This window comes from Strix aluco, chromosome 19 (assembly GCF_031877795.1).
Source record: "Strix aluco isolate bStrAlu1 chromosome 19, bStrAlu1.hap1, whole genome shotgun sequence".
Classification (NCBI taxonomy): Eukaryota; Metazoa; Chordata; class Aves; order Strigiformes; family Strigidae; genus Strix; species Strix aluco.
The window spans coordinates 4,687,465-4,706,831 of record NC_133949.1 but is presented as its reverse complement, the minus strand read 5'-3'; the positions used below and the strand labels follow the sequence as shown (position 1 = coordinate 4,706,831).

Here is a 19,367-nt window from a genome sequence, read left to right as displayed (position 1 = left end):
TTCTCTTTTGCCAGATCCTTTATTCCCCCTGCAACAGTGAACGGGCATCGTCAGGTCAACTCTGCCCAGGCTCTCCCTGGGGGTCGGGCAAGATTCACCCGTTCTCAGCAGCTCTCGCAAAGGGGAGCGGCCAGATCAGGCTGAACCCGGGAAGCCACGATCATCTGCTGGAGGATTCGGGCTCAGCCCTTCTCCCTTCCCCAACTCAGTCGATAGCCCTTTCCCTTCTACGTTCCTCCCACTGACCGACTCGAGGAATCCCACTTCTGACACCAAAATTCTATTCTCATCCTCCGTGGTGGGTGACGAGGGGGGTGACTCTTTTGAACCCCCCCCAGAGCCTGCGGCTGGTGGAAGAGCCGGTCTCTGCTGGGCAGAGCCGTGGGGTGGGTCGGGGCACCCCAAGGACCGAGGAGTGATTGTGCTGGTGACGTCATTAACTGACCACTTTAGGGATGAATGGATCCAATTCGGCAACGATCAGCTGATAACCATGTGGGGATGATAAAGGCACTTTGGCCATGAGACACTTTTCCTAATAACCCATCAATGAACAACCGATGGCAATTCAATCCCTACAAAATTAATACACAAGTATATGTAAGAAAAAGAGAAAGCAGAAAGAGGGAAGAGAGGCGGAGGGGATGGGGAACACCCTCGGATCCCGCACTGTCGCGGAGCACCCAGCTCGGTCTGTAACGCGTGCGTCGACACACACACCCCTGGGGTGTTGCCTTTATATATTCTTTCTCACGCCTGCACAGTCGGTTGTTCCGGAAGGTTCTGTGTTTCTCTGGCTTGTACCTGCGCGGTGACCAAGTTCTGTCTCTGGGCAACAACAGGAGGGAGGGGGAGAGAACCAGCCACCCCCATCACCCCACCCCCCCACAGAGCTGCTCTGTTCTCCCCCACAGAACAGCCCCCTGGAGTGGCTGGAGCCATCCTCTTACGACAGCTTCTTGTTCATGGACAGTCTGTGACACTGGTAAAGCCCAGCTGGGGTAACTGGGCATTGGTCCTTGGAGGGGAGGTCCAGCCATGCCAAGTGCCTGTGGTGTCTCCCAGCAGGGCTCAGCCCACTGTGGGGGGCACAAGGATGCCCGGGGAGGGCAATTCCATCCCCTGGCTCGGGCTCCCTGCTCTGCCCCTCCCAGTTCCCATCACGGCCCCAACACCAGCAGCACCCAGGGCCATGGGACCCCAAAGCAGCATGTGGGAGGGGGACACCTCATCTTTGTGTCCCTCCTCATCCACAGAGCAGGGTCCTATGGGGCTCTCCCCCCCCCACCCCAAGCTGGGTGCCCCTCAATGTCCATTTTGAGCTTTTGCCAGGAACCAGGAGCAAGAGGCCCCGGGGCTGGTGACCGCCAGCCCCCGTCCTCGCCTGCCCGGGGACGTGGGTGCTCGCTGCCCGTGTGGAAGTGACTCAGGACTGCAGACAAGCTGGGTCAGCCGTATTTATTGAGAACAGTTGTGGAGGGATAAAAATATTTCCACTAGCTCTATAAGAATTTATAAACCTATACTCTGCTTATCCTTTAATAAATGCCTCTATGACCGTCATGCGAAGGTAGGTACTTCTGTAAGAAAATAGCAAGATTAAAAAAAGGAAAGCGCTAATGCACCCTGCAGGGCCCTGCCCACGGGCCCCCTGCCCACGGGAGCCAAGGGACCCCCCGGCTGGCACGGGGACACGGGTGGCACATGCCAGAGGCTGCCCCAGCACCCTGCAGCACCCCCCCTGAGCCTCAGCCAGATGCAGCCCCCGTCAGTGAAGCCGCCTGCACGCAAACCCCCTCGCCCAGGGGTGACCCCGCTCGGGTGGCCCTGCCAGAGAGAGGAGGAGTCCCCACGCCAGTGAGCTCCAGTGATCCCACTGCTCCCAGTTCTGCCTCCACCTGCAGCCTCGCCGTCCCCTTTCATCTTTCCCCATACTCGGGGTGGGGGGGGGAGCAAGGAGGTAAGGGGGGGTCGGGTCCATCTCCCCATGGATGCCCTGCAGCCACTGGCCGGGGGTGTGGGCCAGGACTAGTCCCAGGGACACCACGCAATGGTGCTTTGCTGGGAAGTGACACAGATGGGGACACCCTGGGGGGACACAGACACAACGCAGTGCTCTGCAGGGCAGTGACACAGATGGGGACAGCCTGGGGGGGACATGGACACACAACATACTAGCCTGCAGGAAAGCAACACAGATGGGGACAGCCTGGGGGGGGGGGACATGCTGCAGTGCTCTGCAGGGCAGCAACATCATGGGGAATCGTGGGGACACGCAGCAGGGCTTTGCTGGGAAGCAACAGGGATGGGGACACACAGCGATGCTCTCCCAGGAAGCAGCAGGGACAGGGAGAGTTTGGGGACACCCAGGGACACCACAGACAAGCAACTGGCACCAGGGGCCAAAACGCCAGTGAGGGATGATGCTGTTGCTGGAAGTCAGGAAGGGCTGCGGGGGCAGGACAGTCGTTATTGCTCTACAGGGTACAGAGGCTGGCGACCCGGCCTCTGCTTTGGGGTTCAAGGGACTTTCTCCGGGAACTGTGATTCCACAGTTCTCCCTGTGCCATGATCCTCCCCACGGCCCGGGGACATGGGGCGCTGCCAAGGGGCAAGGCTCGGTGGGGACAGGGTCCCTGATGAAGACACAGGGCTGGGCACCGCTGAGCTTCAGTCCCTCCTCGCACCGGTGCTGTCACAGAGGGAGCCAAGGGTCTGTCACCCTGGCCCAGATGGGGGCTGCCCCTCCATCCCCTTGGGCACCCGCAGTCCCCAGGAGCTGCTGTCCCTCTGTGCCAGCCAGGGCCAGCAGCGAGCAACCCTGTCCCCCCCCAGCAGGGCAGCTGGGGGTTTGGGGGACAGGGTTGGGGGCTGGGACTGGCCCCCCCTCTTCTTTCCTCCCTTAAGCCAGGGCCAAGCTGAGTATAAAGGCTGTAAGCAGGCAGCCCGAGGTGACACGGGGACAAGGGACACGATGTGGGGAGCAGGCTGGCTGGTGGCCCTCCCCAGAGCTGCAAGGGAAACAGGGAAAGCCAAAGCTCAGGGGACAAAGCTGTCCCCAGCCTGGGGGGTGGGGCTGGGACAGCAATCTGGCCGGGAGGAGGGACCCCCAGGCTGGGTGTCCTGTCCCCTCGCTGTCCCCATGGGACGGGCGCTGGCCGACTGAATAAGGCGATACCGCAGCAGCTTAAGGTGGCAGGTGCAGTGTTGGTACCGAGTCTCACAGCGGGGCTGGGGCAGGATGGAGCGTGATGTAAACATTTCTGATCTGGGGCAGGAGGAGGAGGAGGAGGAGGAAGGAGCTAGTGCGAGTCCTTCATCTGCTTCTGGATCTTCTGGAGCATCTCCTGCATCCGCCGCAGCTGGAAGGGAGCAGAGCAGGGATCACGGTGGCGTGGTGGCTCCCCCCAGCCACGCCAGCTCCCTTCCAAGTGTATCTGGATCAAGCAGCCCAAGGAGATTGGGATCACCAAGAGCTGGGGGGGAACCTTCTGGTACCCCTCCAACACCTCCTCACTCTGGCCTGAGGAGCAGCAGCTGCTGGGATGCTGCAGGAAGGGTGGCCCCTCGCAGCTGTGCCATCGCTGGGGCTGGGGACATGGAGGGGGGGGGCTCAGCCCTCCCCCACACTCACCTCCTCGTCCTTCTCCCGGATGAGCTTCTCCGTCTCTGCGTCTGGCACCGGGGGGATGACAGGGATGGGGAAATCTGTCCCACTTTCCCGTGTCAGTTTGCTGCGGGCAGAGAGAGGAGGTGAGGATGCTGCCACAGCCCTCCCGGCCCCCCCCAGGGGACATCCCCTCATGGGTGCTGCAGCCTCGGAAGTCCCAAACCTTGCAGATACCCACCACCTGCCTGCACAGACCCTGAGCCCCACTCCAGGCCATTTTCCTGGCAGCAGGGAACATGGGCAGCTCCAGGCAAGTCCCCAAACCTCAGCACCCCTGAGCTGCTGATAACCAGTTTGGGGGACCCAGGGAGGCACCACCACAGCACGGAGAGGCAGGGCCCCTCCCAGGCACAGAGCCTTGCCTGGGTGCTTCAAGCTGGACTCAGGCTCTCCTCGCCCAGTATTTTCTCTCCTGCTTTACAACATCTTAAACTCGGAATTTCCCTTCTACAGCCACAGGTCAGCTACAGGAGGGGCTCCCCAGGCACCCCGCTGCCCAGCCAGCCCCAGGGATGCTCTGCACCCCTTTTCCCAAGCATCAACTTCCTCTCAAGCCCATCCCTGCTGGAGGAGGGAGCTGCAGGCATCCCCCTGGGGCCACCCCACTGCGCAGGACCGTGGCCAGTCAAATCGATGGCTTCTCCCACACCAACGGCAATGGGGAGGGACCAGCTGTCCCCGCCAGGGCCCTGGGGATGCCACGTGCTACCCCAGCAGGTGACGACATGGCTGGGACACTGCCAACGTGGCTGGCAGGGGTCACACATGTCACCACGTGCCACTGCCACGTGTCACCACCGGTGCAGCCCCCTCTGCATGCAAAGGGACGATGGACACGGCGGGTGGGCTGGGCCACCCCTGCCCTGCAGGCTCCCATTGTGCCGGGGTGGGGAGGGGGGGCTGTGCCAGTGTGCCATGGCAAGGGATGGGTTTTGGCCGCATTTTGAGCTGCTTTGGAAGTCCCTGCCCGTTGTCACGGCTCCTCGCCACGGGGGGACCCAGGGGGGGAGCACATCAAGCTCCTTCCATCCCTGGCTTGAGCCAGGCACCAACAACGGGGCAAGCAGCTTCACCAGCCCAGAAAAACCTGCCTTCCTAGAAAAAGCAGCACTGCCTCCTGCACCCCAAAATCACATCCTCTTGGGAGGGCAGCAGGATGGGGGTGCCACCCTGCAGCCCTTCCCTTGGGCAGCCTTTGGCTGGGAAAAGCTCGGTGCCACCAAGCAGTGACACGTCCCCCCAACCCCGCCTTGCCTGGGTGAGCCAGGGCGATGCCACCGGCACACAGCATCCTCCCGGCACCGCTGGTGGTGCCGGCACCCCAAGGGCAACTTGTGTGGGCAACAGGTGGGTGGCCACGGGGCCGGCTCTTCCTGAGAGTGTCTGCCTGGCCCTTGCGCGGGCACAGAAGGACCAAGACAGCGTTGGGTACCAGCAAGTGCTTTATATAGGGGCTGGGGGACAAGCAGGGGGAGGAGGGCGGCGGGGGCCCAACGTGGCCCCAGCCGGATCCTGGCTCAGTCGGCGGAGCAGTCGGCGCAGCACAGCCTCAGCGCGGAGGGATGCCGCCTTCTCCCGTGGCACGTGTGGAGAGACCAGCTCAGAGGCGCCTGGAGACGCCGCCAGCCCCCTCCACCAGTGCCGCTGCTTTGGCCCCCCATCACCCACAGAGCCTCTGCTTGCTCTGGCGCAGCTCCTGCCCCCCTGGCTGGAGGGTCCCAGCAAGGACCCTGCTTTGGGGGCCTCCCCCCAGCATCCTGTGGTGGCTAAAGGGGGTGTGAGTGCCGTGAATCTGGCTGGTATTGGGGGCAGAGCCCCAGCACCGGCTGCTTGCTTGGTTCCTGCTCCAGCCCTGGAGCCTGCAGGGACAGATGGTCCCCCCTCACCACCAGAGCATCCCCCCCGAGTCCCGGGGGGACGCAGGGTCCCCCCTTGCTGCTGGAGCATCACTTCCCAGCCAGCCCCAGGGGGACACAGGGTTCCCTCCACTGCTGAAGCATTTTCCCCTGCCCTGCCAGGCAGCCCCAGCCCTGGGGGGACACAGGGTCCCCATCACTGCTTGAGCATCCCCCCCCACCAGCCAGGCCAGTGGAACACAGGGTTCCCCTCACTGCTGGAGCATCATCCCCAAGACAGACCCAGCCTGGGCGGGGGGGATGCAGGGTCCCCCTCGCTGCTGAAGCATCCTCCCCCTTCAGCCAGCCCTAGCCCAACGGCACGGGAAGGGCCCTCCACTGCACTGGGGCACCCCACCACACTGCCACGGCTTCCTTGCCCAGCCCACCACAATGCCTGGAATGGACCCACCCAGAATCCCAACCCCCCAAGATCACCCCTTGCAATGGGCTGGTGTCACCCCAGAGAGGAGACACTCCCCCACACATCCCCCAGCCTGGCAACCCGCTCATGGCCCCGTACTTGCGGTTCCTCTCCTTCACCACCATGCGGGTCATGCTCTGGATGCACTGCGTGCGGTAGTTCTCATAGTGGGTTTCCCGTGTCACGTCCTTCAGGTCCTGCATGTGGGTCCTCACCAGCATCGTCCGCAGCTTCACGAAGTCGCAGTGGGATGGGTTCTCCACTGCAGGGGAGCCCGGCGTCAGGGGGCCACGGCCAGCCCCTCATGTCCCCCTAAGCCCCTCCAGGCTGAGATGGGGCTCACAATGTCCCCGTCACCCTAGGGCTGGTGGGACACTGGTGACACAGCCCAGCATTACCTTCCACGATGCCCCAGGGGTAGAGGCGCCCGCGGACGCGCCGGCCTTTGGCCTCCACGACTGTGTTGCTGCCGATGACGGCAAAGGGGATGCTCTCCTGTGAGAGGACAGCAGGGGTTAGCAGGGCTGGGGCCTGCCTGCCGTGGCCCATGTCCCTCCAGAAATGTCCCCTCAGCTGTATCCAGCACTCATCTTCCAAGATACCCAGGAGCCCTGGCTATGGAGAGCCCCCAGTGGCACGGCAGTAGTTTCTCCACACCAGCCCCATCCCACCAAGCTGCAGGTGGCACCTGTGGGGTCCTGGTGACTTGCCTGGGTAGTGCAATATGTACCAACCCCACCATGTTGGGGCTGCTGGAGGGTTTGTGTGGCCCCAAAGAGTCCCAAGGGTACCCCAGGATGACATGTCCTCCCAGCCATGGGGCTCTGCCCTCCCAAGGATGGAGCTGGAGGACCCCAGCCCTTCACAGCGGGGTTGGACTAGGTGACCTTTAAAGGCCCTTTCCAACCCAAACCAGTTTTATGACGCACCTTCAGTGCCTGGTCCTGCAGCTTGAACTCCTCATCCTCATCCGAGTCACACTCAGGGAACTGGTAGATGCGGATGCCATAGTGGTCAATCTCCTCCCGGATCTGGAGGCAGACAGCACCACTGAGGGCAAGGCTCTGGCCCTTGGAAAGGCGGGGGGGAAGTGCCACACAGCGCTGGTGTCCCTCCAGGACTCACAAAAGCCTGTCCCCCCTAGACTAGATGTCATGGAGACCCCTGGCCCCAGACCATTCCAACTCCCAGCTGAGCACCAGGGAGATGTGTCCTTGCTGGCCACATGGGCAACGTGGCCCTCTACAGTTCTGTGAGCATGGAGGATGCTGCATGGCAAAGCCCGGGCAGGGGCTAGAGAGAACCCCCAGGGCACCCCCATCCCCAGGGACCTGCTGGGATGGCTCCAGGCTGGGACAACCTCCCCTTACCTTGTTCTTCATGCGCTCCACCTCAACGGGGGTCAGGGTGTCAGCCTTGGCCAGCACCGGCACGATGTTCACCCGCTGGTGCAGGGCTCTCATGAACTCCACATCCAGGGGCCGGAGGCTGTGGGGGGAGCCTGCTGAGCACCGTCCCACCAAGCCCCTTCCCCAGCCTCCCCCATCCCAGCAGCGCAGGCAGGGGGTGCCTGTACCCGTGGCCGAAGGGCGAGATGAAGTAGATGCAGCAGTGGACACGGTTGTCCTGGATGTTCTTCCGGTTGAGGCCACTTTCGTCACGGAAATACTGCTCAAACTGCTGGTCGATGTAGTCGGCCACCGGCTTCCAGCTGCGGGGACAGGGAGGTGACTGTCAGAGTCCCCCTGTAGGACCCTCAGGCTTCCCCTGGACTCTCAGCTCAACACCTCCCATGGCTCAGCATCGCAGCCCAGCAGCCACAGGCTCCCCACCCTCAGAGCCGCTGGCACTCACGGTGATGCTGCCTGGCCCCGGGGAGACCCCCCACCCCACCATGGGACACACCACTCAGTGTTGTTGACGGCGTCACCGAAGCCTGGCGTGTCCACGATGGTCAGGCGCAGCTTGACACCCTTCTCCTCGATGTCCACCACGTGCTTGGTGATCTCCACTGTTTGCGTGATGCGCTCTGCAGCGGCAAGAGACACAGCGACGGCGGCGAGAGAAAACGGGGGTGACACAGGGAGATGCTGCAGCCCCCGGGTGTCACCCCCCCACCCTGGGGGGCTGGGGTGGCTTTGCAAGATCAGCCCCAACTCGTGCCCAGGTCCAGCGCTGAGACATGATGCCCCATGCCATGGCCCCCCACATCCACGTGGATGCACACCCACCCCTCGGGCTGTGCCACCGCCACCCCGTGACAGCCCGGCTCGGGCAGCGCAGGGGTCTGCTGGGAACAGGCATCACTGCGGGAGTATTTCTGGCTCCCTGTACCCCCACGTGTGACCCCCCGGCTCTGGGACTGTGCATGCCCCGTTACCCCCAGGACCCCTCCATGTCCCTGCATCCCCGAGGATGGCCACGTGCGTTTTGGCTTTCGCTCCGAGCGACGGAAACAAACCAAACAACCGCCTCCAACCCCTGGGGATTTGGGCAAGTTTGGGCAGTTTTCATTCAAAAATTGGCTGCAGCTGAACCGGCACTGTGCCGACTGACCCCAACTGTCCGCAGCCTCCCAGATTTGCTGTGGTTCCAGCTGATGTCCAACAAGCTGGGGCTTGTTTTCCCAGCGCGGACAAAGCCCCCGCGGGGGGTCCCCATGCCGGGCAGGGGGGTCCCCGCTGCCTTGGAGCGGTCCCCAGCGCCGGCAGGCAGATGGCAACGCACTGCACGTGGCTTCGGAAACCCAGAGGAGCACGGCCGGTCAGGGACGGGGGCTGTAGCCCCGCCAGGAGTGGCATGAGGCTCTGCCACCCCCCTGGGACACCCAGGACACGCCATCGCTGGGGCCATCGTGCCCCCCTCACCTTCAGCGTTCAGCAGCTTGCGGTCTCTGTACATGTCCGTCAGGAAGAGGCTGTTGACCAGGGTGGACTTGCCCAGCCCAGATTCCCCTGGGACAGGGGGGACAAGGCTGAGGGGGGTGCAGCTGGTGCCCACCCTGCTCCATGGCTTTGGGGATCCGGAGCGGGGTCAGCACCCCCCGTGCCAGGCTCAGCCCCCCCATACCTGCCACCATGAGGGTGAAGTCAAAGCCCTTCTTCACCGACTTCCGATGGACCTGGTTGGGCAGTGTGGCGAAGCCCACGTACTCCTTGTCATCCTGTGGGCAGAGGGGACGTGGGACAGGGAACACCATCATCCCATCCACCCCCCATCCTGGCAGGCCACCCCCTCCCCCCTGCCCCGAGCGCTGTGGGATGTGGCCGTGCCTGCCCCAGCCCCTTGGCTTCAGAGGATGGGAACATCCTCCACCATGACTCCTGCAGCCCCTTGCCCCATGTCCCCCTCCCCGCGGAGGCATCTGCACCTCAGAGGAGTCATAGGGGTCCAGCTGCCCCCAGGGGCTCCGCGGGCGGTTGGGGCTGGGGGGCGGAGGGGCAGTGATGTGCTGCTGGAAATCCGAGGGCCGAGACCGGGAGAAGATCCTGGCGTCCCTCTCGTCAACGGCTTCGTCGGGGGGGACCCTGCCCACGCCGCAGAGGGGGTGGCCGGGCTCCCGCCGGCTCTCCAAGGGCTCCACCTTCCTGAGGCTGTCGGCCGGTGGGCAATCCCGCAGGAGCTGCGTCAGCTCAGCCTCCTCCGAGTCCTCCTTCAGGAAATGCTTTATCTAGGGACCAAGGGGAGGAGGTGACACCAATGGTGGCAGTGCCAGCCCAAGGCAGCATCACCTGACTCGGTATCACGATCCCCCAAGTTACAGCAACCAGACACATGCACCCCAAGGATGGCAGGGGTGGGAGGAGAGGGGGACATGACCACGCCAGGGGACCAGCCACCACCCCGGGGAAAGCCATGGGGACAGCCACAGGGACAGCCACGGGCACGGCCACGGTCCCACGCACCCTGGGTGCTTACAGCTTGTGGCGCCAGGAGGGCAGCCAGCTCCTGGCACTCCAGGGGACAGGGACCTTCCCCCTGAGCACCCTGCTGCTCCTCAGGGTCTTCTGGGGTAGCCAGGACCCCCCCACACCCCATGGCCTGGTGGGAGGATGGGGAGGGGGTGTCAGGGAGGAGGGAGAGACACCAAGAAGAGATGAACAGCAGCAGTGGAGGAGCTGGCAGTGGGGCCAGACCCAGGGGGGAGGCAGATGGTGGGCAAGGGTCTGCCTTTGCCCCCCCGCCGCCCACCCAATAGGGGTCTCAGCACGAGTGACGGCACAAGGGCCTCCCATCCCTGCAGTCCCAGGGGAGAGCCAGGGCGGGGAACCTGACCCACAGCCACCACGTGCAAAGAGCTCGGGGGCAAGGGGACACCCCTCGTGCAAAGGGGCCACGCTCAGGCACACAGTGGGACCCCGACAGCCCCTCGCCCCGGCTCTGCCCATCCTGCAGCCAGTGCAGGCAGCAGTCCCAGGCGGGGGCCGGGGGGGGGGACCAGGCACAGCAGCCCCCGAGCTGGTGGCCCCATGGGGCTGGAAGGAGGAACGGGGACGCTGACTGGGACTGGGACGGCTCCACATCCTGTTTACAAGCACTGGCGGGAGGAGACGCGTTCCCAAGGGCACGTCCGGCAGCAGCTCTGCGGGCCCGAGTCCTCCTGCCAGCAGGCACCAGGGTCCCCAGTGCCCCACCACGGCAACTGCCCAGACACTCCAGCCCCATGGGCAGGGAGACCCCCAAATGGGGGTCACACAGGGTCTGGGGGAGCCCCCAACCCTGCAGGCTCACACCTGGGGGTCAGTACCCCACCCCACCCCCCCCGCCTGCCCCAGATCAGTGCCTCGAGGCAAGAGCCCTCCATGGGGACACGTGTCCTCCCCTGTCCCGTGTCCCTGCTCCATCTGCGGGGAGGGCGGCCGTGCCGGCGGCAAGGCGAGATGCACCGAATTAACGGGCTGGAAACAAGGTCACGGCGCTGCCGGGGCTGTGCGCTCACATGCCTGCCCCCCACTCCCCGGTGCCCCTGCAGCCACTGGCATGGGGGGGGGCCATGGTGCCAGGTTGGGGGGCAGCAGGTGCCCCCATGGCAGGGGCTGCAGGGCCCCCCTGCTCCCCTCTTCCCCAGCAGGTCAATAGAGCTCAGCGGGTCTGTGTGAGCGCAGCATCCTCTTCCTCACTGACCTTGACCTGGGGGGGGTGCTCAGCACCAGCCCCCACCACAGCGCAGCCCGGCTAGTGGCCACACAGGGACGGAAGATGATGCCACCACCACCAAACACTCCCAGCCCTGCTGCTGCTCCATCCCTTGGGGCTCCATCCCGTGGGGCTCCCCCTCATCCCCCACCCCAGAGAAGCCAATGGCTTCGTCAATGCTGGGAGCAAGCACAGCCCTCAGCAAGGCCATCCTGGGAGCAGAGCATCAGCTGTGGCACCCCCTCGCTGCAGCAGGGTGCTGCAGGTCCTCCAGCCCCATCTGTCCCCTCTCCCGCCCCACTGGGGAGGGACACTGCCCCCGTACCTCTTGCCCAGGCTGCAGCTCGGGGCAGGTGGCCATGGCAGAGCCGGCATCGCCCGTGGCCACAAGAGGATGGCGAGTGGCACCGGCTGCGCCAAGGGATGGGGAGCAGCATTAGCATAACTCCGCCCTGGGCAGGCACTGTGGCCTGGGCGCCCACAGCACCCAGGCGCAGCCCCTGCGGGTGCTCAGGGACAGAACCAGGGCGGGGGGCACAGGAGGGGAGAGGGAGCCCTGGGCCAGAACCAAACCCAGCTCCTGTCCGGTTGTCAAGGTGTCAAGGACAAGCAAAGCACCGTTGGCCAAGGAAGTGGCAAGGCAGGTCCTGGGGGGCTGCAAGACCACCACCACCATCACCACCAGCAGGCCCCCTGGGATGAGCACACAGCTTGGCTACAGCCCAGGAGGACATTCAGCCCTCGGAAACACCTCCATCCCAGGACAAAACCTCCTCCATCCTGGTGCACACCAGATCCTCTCCCAGTCCCCACCCTGGAGCGCCCTGCAGCCACCCTGGCAGGGCCCCCCGAGCCTCTTTGAGGGGAGAAATCCAGTTTTCCACAAAAGACCGTTTGAAAACTCAACACTTTTGCACCTGACAATTAAAGCTTCCCCACATGGCTCCAAGTTCCTGCTCCGGCTGGGCCTGATGGGTCCAGCCGGGAAGGACCCAACCTGGGACTGGGAGAAGCAGGGATGATGCCCACCACAGGGGTCCCTGGCAGAAGCTCCTGCTTCAGCTTCCCTGGCTCATCCTTAGGGAGGCAAAGGGTTAATGGTGCCCCAGGAGGAGCCTGGATGGCAACAAGGGTGCCCGAGCTGTCACTGCCAGGGGTCACCAGGGACAGTGATTCACCTTGATGCATGTCGAGATGTATCAGAGCAGCTCAGGCGCAGAGGCGGGGTTGCTCGGCCGCGGAAGGGCTGCATCCACCAGGAAAGCACTAAAAAGCCCCGAAGCATCAGCTGAGGCAGGGACAGGTGCGATGAACCGTGAGCCTGCCAGCCACCGAGAGGGGCCTGGATGCTTCTGTGCCAGTCCCCAGTATTCCTAAATCCCAGCCACGCTCCGAAACCCAGCACCAGCTCTCCTCCCACCCAGCTTTGAGGCCACCCAGTGCCAGACACCCCGATGTCCCCACCCGGCCTCAGCTGTCCCTGCTCAGCCCGGTCCCAGGGCAGCAGTGCCACTATCCCCACACGTCCCTAAAGGATCTCCCCGACGGCTTTTCAGCCCCTTTCCCACCCCATCACAGGCTGCAGCACCCCACCACCACCCCACCAGCCTGCCCCAGCTCTGCACCCCACGAGTTGGTGCCCCTCGCCCCCCAAAGCCCCAGCTCTCCCACAACACCCACCGCTTTCCAACCGTCCCACCCCGCACTCCCAGCAGGAGCGGGGATTTACTGCAGAGAGAGCCTGGGGCTGCGCCGGTGCCCCCGTAAGCGGATTACACGCCCAGCTGCGCGTGAGCCGGCGCTCGGTGCCAGGGCTGTCACCGGCCCAGCAGCTCCAGCGAGGTGGCACACGCGCCGCCTCACCCCCACCTGTCACGCTGCATCACACCTTCCCCGCACAGTGACAGCCTGAGGGCCGTGGCAGAGCAGGGCACGGGGGCAGTGGGCAAAGCCTGAGCCGGGAAAGCCCCTGGCTGCCTGTTGGCATCTTTCTGCCTGGCACCACATTCCTATGGGATGTGTTTTCCCAGCCTGTTTCTGCAGGGAAAGGAAGGGAACATCCCAGGGAGGTGCTGTCCCCGCAGCCAGGCTGGCCGAGACATCCCCAGCCCACCCAAAGGTGACACCCAGATGTGTGGCACAGCACGCACGGCCCCACTGCGGCACGATGGCTGAGCATCCCAGGCACAAACACCCCGTCCCAAAGGCACCAGCTCCGTGTGGGACAAAGGCATGGCGGCCCCTGCCAAAGCCCAGCTCTGCTGGGACCAGCCTGGCTGTTCCCCAGGGCAGCCAGCACCTGGGCTGCGCCTGCTCTGACCTGCCTCCAGACGCACGGGGTGCTCCCGCCGGTGCGCTGTAATCAGAGTTTCTTACTCCCCGCTCTCCCCTCCCACCCTGTCAGCAGCACCCCAGTTGGGAAACTGAGTCTAACAACAGCTTTAAGAGGAGCAGGGTTCTGGGCACCCCTTGGACGTAGAGGCACAGGTCCCCGCTCTGCGCACGGGAGAGCACGCAGGGCGAGAGTTTTTCCAACGTGTCCCTCAGCGCAGCAGCTCCAGCCCCTTTCCTGCAGGGAATTCTCCAGCTTGAAGGACCTGCGAGTGCCTGCGTGGGGACCCCGGGATGGGACCACGCATGGTGGCTCCCTGTGAGCCGGGAAGTGACAGCAAGGCCCGTCCGGACTGGAAACAAGGCAGCATCTCAGCACGCGGGGACAGGCGAGAGGATCCAGCCCACTAAGCCACGAGTAGAGGTCGAGGGCGACCGTTGCTCGTCCTGCTTCTCCAGGCGAGCCGTGGACCGCTCTGGGGACAGAGGGATGTGACACCAGTGTCGGGGGGCACCAGCTCCACCTCTGTGGGTCCTTCTGGCTGCGTCCACACCTGCCTCCAGTCCCAGCTCTCCCCACGTGCACGGACGAGGGAGCCCAGCTCCCCTCCCGTACCCAGCTGCGGCTGCCGTCCTCCCCCCCGAGAAGTTCCCAAGCCTGGATCTGTCCGTCCCCAAAGCCATGGCTGGGAGCCTTTCGGGAAGGCGCTCGCCAGCGCCGGTTGCGACACGCTCCGCCAGCCGCCCTCCTATCTGGTTTCGCTGCTCCGGAGGAATGTGCCGGTCCCGTTCCCACGGCGGCTGCCGGGGAAGGACGGCCGCGATGGTCCCCACCAAGGGCACTTGTCCCAGTGGCCGCAACCCTGGTGCCACGTGAGCCACGGCCACAACCCTCCATCTCCATCCCCACCCTGGGCATGGCCAGGGCCTCGAGGTCCCTGCGGGGACGTAGCCCTGGCGAGTGGCTCCTGGGGACCTGCCACCCGCCGAAGCGGGACGAGCGATGCGGGACAGGCTCCCGCCGAGCCGGGAAGGCCGTTGGCGGCTCCGGACCCTGCCGGGAGCTGCAGAGACGGCCCCAAAACGCAGCGAGGCTCCAGGCGTGCGCGACGGTCCCCGCAGGAGGGCCCGGCCAGCCTGGCAGCGCCGCCAGCACCGCAGCCGGGGGACCTGCCAACGCCACGGCTGGGTGACCGGTGCTCCGCTCGGAGCCACCCGAGAACAGACACCCCCCTCCCCGCCCCCCCCCCATCCACGCAGGGACACCCCGGGGGCGCCGCAGCTCGCGGGGGACACGCAGGTAGCGCTCGGAGGGCAGCGCCGCCGTTCCGGGAGGCGCCCGCCGCGATGCCACGGTGAGGGGCGGCGGGCAGCCGGTCCCGCTGTAACCCCCCCCCCCCCCATCTCCCCCAGGGCTGGTCCCGGGGCGCTGCCCTCCGGGACCGGGCAGGTGCTGCCGCGCTGCCCGTGTCCCCCCCGCCCCCCCCCCCCCCCCCGCCAGCCCCGCTGCGGCACCGGCGGCCCCGGCCCGCTCCGCCCCCGCCGCACCGTCACCTTCACGGAGGGCACCGGGATGCGGGAGCGGGCCCGGCCCCCGGGTACGGCCCGGCCCGGCCCGGCCTCCCCCGGCCTTACCATGGCTGCGGCGCCGGGCGCCGTCCGGGAGCGGCGGCTGCCGATCGGCACGGCCGGGCCCCGCCGCCGGGATTAGCAGAAATAGCAGCCGGCGGGGGCGGGGGCGGCCCGGGGCGGGGCGGGGCGGGCGGCGGGCGGGGCGGGGGCGGCCGCTCGGCACCACCGGCACCGGGGCACCGGCACCGGGACACCTGCACTGGGAACGGGGCACCAGTACCCGGTACAGGGCACGGGGCACCTGCACCGGGTACGGGGCACTGGGGACCGGGCACGGGGCACCTGCACCGGGTACAGGGCACTGGGCACCGGGAATGGGGCACCAGTACCCGGTACGGGGCACTGGGCACCGGGCGAGGGCCCCAGCCCCGGCAGCAGGCTCTGGGGTCAAGGCCCCAGCACTGGGTGCTGGTACAGGTGAGCGGGGACAGCCCCAGTACCAGGGAGTGGCCTCCCAGCAGCGGCACCAGTACATTGCTGGGCAGGTACCAGGTATTGGGCACGAGGTGCTGGGCACCAGTCGCCGCACACCAGTCACTGGTATTGGGAGCACTGGGCACCTGGCACTGGGTACCAGTTGGCTGGTATTGGGTACTGGAACCATGTGCCAGGTACTGAGCGCCAGGTGAATGCGCTGGCACCAGACATGGGGCACCAGGGGCCAGGGCATGGGGCACTGGATCCCAGTCCTTCCCAGTGCTCCCCCTCCCAGAGCCTCTCCGGGGCTGACGCCAGGTCATCCTGCCCGTGGCCCTGCCTTGGCTCGGCTGCGACTGGCTGGGGGGTGCAAATCCGGCAGGGGAACCAGCAACCCCAGGGACTGTGTCCCCATCCTATGCCAAGGGGTCACAGCCCCTTCCCGGGGTGCCCCCAGCCCCAGGTCGCTGCTTTCAAAGGCAGCGAGCGCCAGTGGCCCGTGGCTGCACCCTCCCCGGAGGCGCCGAGGGCAGGGGAGGACGCTGGCACAGGCGGCCGGGGCGGCGTGCGGCGCTTGTGTTCCCGGCCATGAAAGGGGCCGGGGGGGGTCTTGGCCGGCGGCGGCTGTTCCCCACGGCGAGCAGCTGGCAGAGGCTCAGCCATCCCCAAATTTCAGCCTCCTGGTCCAGCTGCCCACCAGGGCTGTCCTTGTCCCTCCAAAGCACACCCCATGCTGGGGGGCAGCAAGGCCACCCGCACCCCCAGAGCATCCCTGTCGTGGGCTGCTCCTCCCTGCCTCAGTTTCCCCTCCCATAAAACAAAGCCCGTCATAATTTCCCAGCAGGGAAAGCCGGCTCCAGCCCTATGCAGAGATTCCCACAGAGGCTGGGTGGCTCCACAGGCACCATCTCAGCCTCGTCCCCAACCTCGTCACCACCCTGGGCCTTGTCCCCCACCACGCCACAGGGCCAGGTGACTTCACATTCCCTTTATTCCCATAAATAACAGACACAGGCTCAGCACGGTGTGGGGAGCCCCAGCAGCCACCCGGACGCGGCCATCTGGGGCGACCAGGCAGCCTGGCAGCCCTTCCCCACCCGCTGCCGGCCAAAGGGCTGCAGGCAGCGCTGCAGGCAGGGGCAGGCAGGTGAGGGTGGCTGTTTGCATCTCTAATCCCCGCAGGGAGCACTTTCCTCCGAGATTACCGGGGATTACAGGCTCGGGTGCCCCAGGAGCTCAGCCCTGTCTCTCCCTGCCCTTCAAGGAGCAGCGCTGAGCCACGCGGTGGGCGGGAGGGCAGGCTGAGCACTGCTGTGATGAGCTGGGCGTTCTCAACCACGCTGGCAGGCACAGCCTGGAGTAGCCTCCGGCTTGCCATGGTCTCCTTCCAGTAGCCCAGTGCCCACTGGGGCTGGCAAGCTGCAGCCCAGGCTTTAACTAGAGCATTAAAAGCTGAAGGGATCAGCTGTAGATGCAAGGGGCTGCATTTTTCTTGGCCAGGGGATGACGCAAGGGGAGTCAGGGTGACGCCGAGGGAGGCTGGCACTGCTCGAGAAGTCCCCGAGGTCCCCGAGGTACCCCCCTCTCCCTCGCCCCGGCTGGCAGCAGCGTTATCAGGGCACAGCCCGGCACGGCCCAGCGGGGCTGGGAAGCCGCTGTGATCCGCTACTGGGGACCAGAGCTCTATAATTACCAGGGGAGGCTGAGTTATTTTGGGAAGTGGCTATGTCGCTGCCAGAGCTTTTATTCCTCCAAACCAAAACAAGATGGGAAGAGCCCAGCCCAGGATGCTGCATCCGGCGGGCACAGGGAGGTTAACCCCTTGCCTCCTCGCTGCCTGCACCGGGGGTCTGCCTGCTCCCCCCTGCCAGCACCCAACATTGCCCCAGCATCAAGGCCGGGTCTTGGGGGCTTTGGATGCACAGGGAGGGGTTCAGGGGAGGAAGATTTGTGGTCGCAGAGGCCGAGGGTGTCTGCCAGGCATGAGATGGGGCTGGGGGGTCAGCCCCGACCTCGGCTGCTGACAGGTTCAGAGGCCGCATGTTCGGATGCTTTTCTGCATCCACCGTGAGAACCACTATTTTTAGCACTTTCTGTTGCAACGGGTCCAGTTTTTGGGCCTTCCCAGCACGGAGGCTGGGCCGAGGAATGCCAGGCGGAGCGGAGCACCTCGCCGCTGCTCCAAATAAAATGTCCCAGAGGACAAAGCCCCAAAGGGCCCCAAGAGCCACCCTGAATGGTGGGCAGAGGTGACAGCGGGGCAGGGAGACTGCGCTTTCCAGTCTCTGGAGCAGCCAAACAGTCTCCAAGCTGGGGATAAACTAATTTCTCCCAGCTCAGAGAGGATGAGCCACATCATGCACCCTAGAGTGTCCCCCCCCCTGAGATCTGCCCAGCCATCCTGAGTCCAGGTGGGCTGAGGGTCTGTGCTCGGGGTGGCACCCCAAAAGCCTGGGGTTTGATTCCTGCCTTTTGCCTTCTGTCCCTTGATCTGAGCCTGGAAGGGCTGCCTGTGCCTGGGTCGCTCCCTGTAGGGCAACCAATAGCCCCCAAACACATGTGCTGGGGTCCCCCAAATTCTAAATCCACATGCCAGGGTCTCCCAGCCCCCTAAACCCACGCACTGGGGTCTTCCCAAGCCCTAAACCCCCACGCCAGGATCTCCCAGCCCCCAAAGCCATGCACCAGGGTCACCCCATCCTTGCTCCAGGCCTCCCAGGCTGTCTCTCTCTGGTCAGCTCCAGTCCCTGGTCAGGGTAGGGGGGACCTGGGGGCTGTCAGGGGCCATGCTCCCCTGTGCCCAGCCAGTGCCAGCCCCTCGGAGGGGGACAGGGTGAGCTCCATGGGATGGTGGCACAGCGGTGGGGACAGTCACAGCCATCCAAACCCGCAAGCCCAGGAGGTCCCACCCTTAGCCCTGGCCACACAGGCCTCCTGCCTGCCCCACCACACCCCAGCTGAGCCCTTCCACAACTCATCACATGTCACCAGCTCCAGCAAACCACTTGCAAAAGGTTCACCAGCCAGTGCTGCCCACCTCCAGTTCCAGACTTGGGCACCTGGTGGCACGGGGAATTGGGAGTGCCCCAGTGTCACCCAGAGCTCCCACCGCACAGCCACAGCCCATCACTTACTTCCTCCTCTAGAGCCGTGACCAGGAAGGGGTTTGCATCGGAGCCGGTGGAGGACAGCAACAGGACTGAGGAGAAAGAAGTTTTCCCATCAGGAGCAGCTGAGGTTTTCCAGGGCCCCTCGCTAAGCCCTGGCTGTGCCTCCCCAGGTCCTTGTGTCCCACCCAGTACCACCAGCTGGGTCAGGGATGGGACCCACATGTCCCCGGTTGGCAGGGAGGGGCAGGGACGGGTGGGCGATCAGGGAAGGCAGCAATACTGCAGCAAAGCACGGGAGAGCCATAGCCCCGGTGCTGTGTTTAAAGATGCTGTGTTTACATAGACCCTACAAAAACCACCGGTAAGCGAGGCAGCAACGTGGGGCCCACTGGATTTCCCTGCCTGGCTTTGCCCAACTACCGGATGTTGGCATGCAAGCATCAGCCTGGCTGTGGGGGGACAGGGAGCTGGAGCAACGGCCCCTTCTTCCCATCCCCACACCCAGGACCCCCATCCCACACACCCTGGCAAGAGGGGAAACTGAGGCAGGCAGGTACCGACCTGCCAGCATTGGCCTCGGCACCCTGCGGGGGTTTCTGGGGTCTGGATTCTCCCTGTGGAGCCACCAGGTCCCAGTGACCTGGTGACATGTGCGACACAAGGAGGTGGCTCCTGTCCCAGCCCAGGCTGCTGGGGGGGAACATGGGGCTGTGATAGTGACACCTCTGCCCAAATCACAGAAGGAGGGCTCG

The 19,367-nt window shown here is 65.1% G+C and overlaps 1 protein-coding gene across 7 annotated transcripts; it reads right to left on the bottom strand.

The window, feature by feature from the left end:
• Positions 1–1,444: 1,444 nt before the first annotated feature.
• On the bottom strand, positions 1,445–15,148 carry LOC141932021 (septin-4-like). 7 transcript variants are annotated; one of them, XM_074844943.1, is made up of 13 exons: positions 11,451–11,958; positions 9,908–10,030; positions 9,360–9,659; positions 9,059–9,152; positions 8,857–8,943; positions 7,895–8,018; positions 7,566–7,700; positions 7,360–7,477; positions 6,919–7,020; positions 6,388–6,484; positions 6,089–6,251; positions 3,635–3,734; positions 1,445–3,362 (listed from the first exon to the last, which is right to left on the bottom strand). In XM_074844943.1, the coding sequence occupies exons 1-13, from the start codon at positions 11,484–11,486 to the stop codon at positions 3,303–3,305; spliced, it is 1,539 nt and encodes a 512-aa protein (XP_074701044.1). In that variant the 5' UTR covers positions 11,487–11,958; the 3' UTR covers positions 1,445–3,302. The 7 variants fall into 7 exon arrangements, with proteins under 7 accessions (XP_074701044.1, XP_074701047.1, XP_074701048.1 ...); XM_074844946.1 differs by lacking the exons at positions 1,445–3,362; positions 3,635–3,734 and adding an exon at positions 5,095–5,242 and having other exon boundaries at positions 11,451–12,155; XM_074844947.1 differs by lacking the exons at positions 1,445–3,362; positions 3,635–3,734 and adding an exon at positions 5,095–5,239 and having other exon boundaries at positions 11,451–12,155.
• Positions 15,149–19,367: the final 4,219 nt, after the last annotated feature.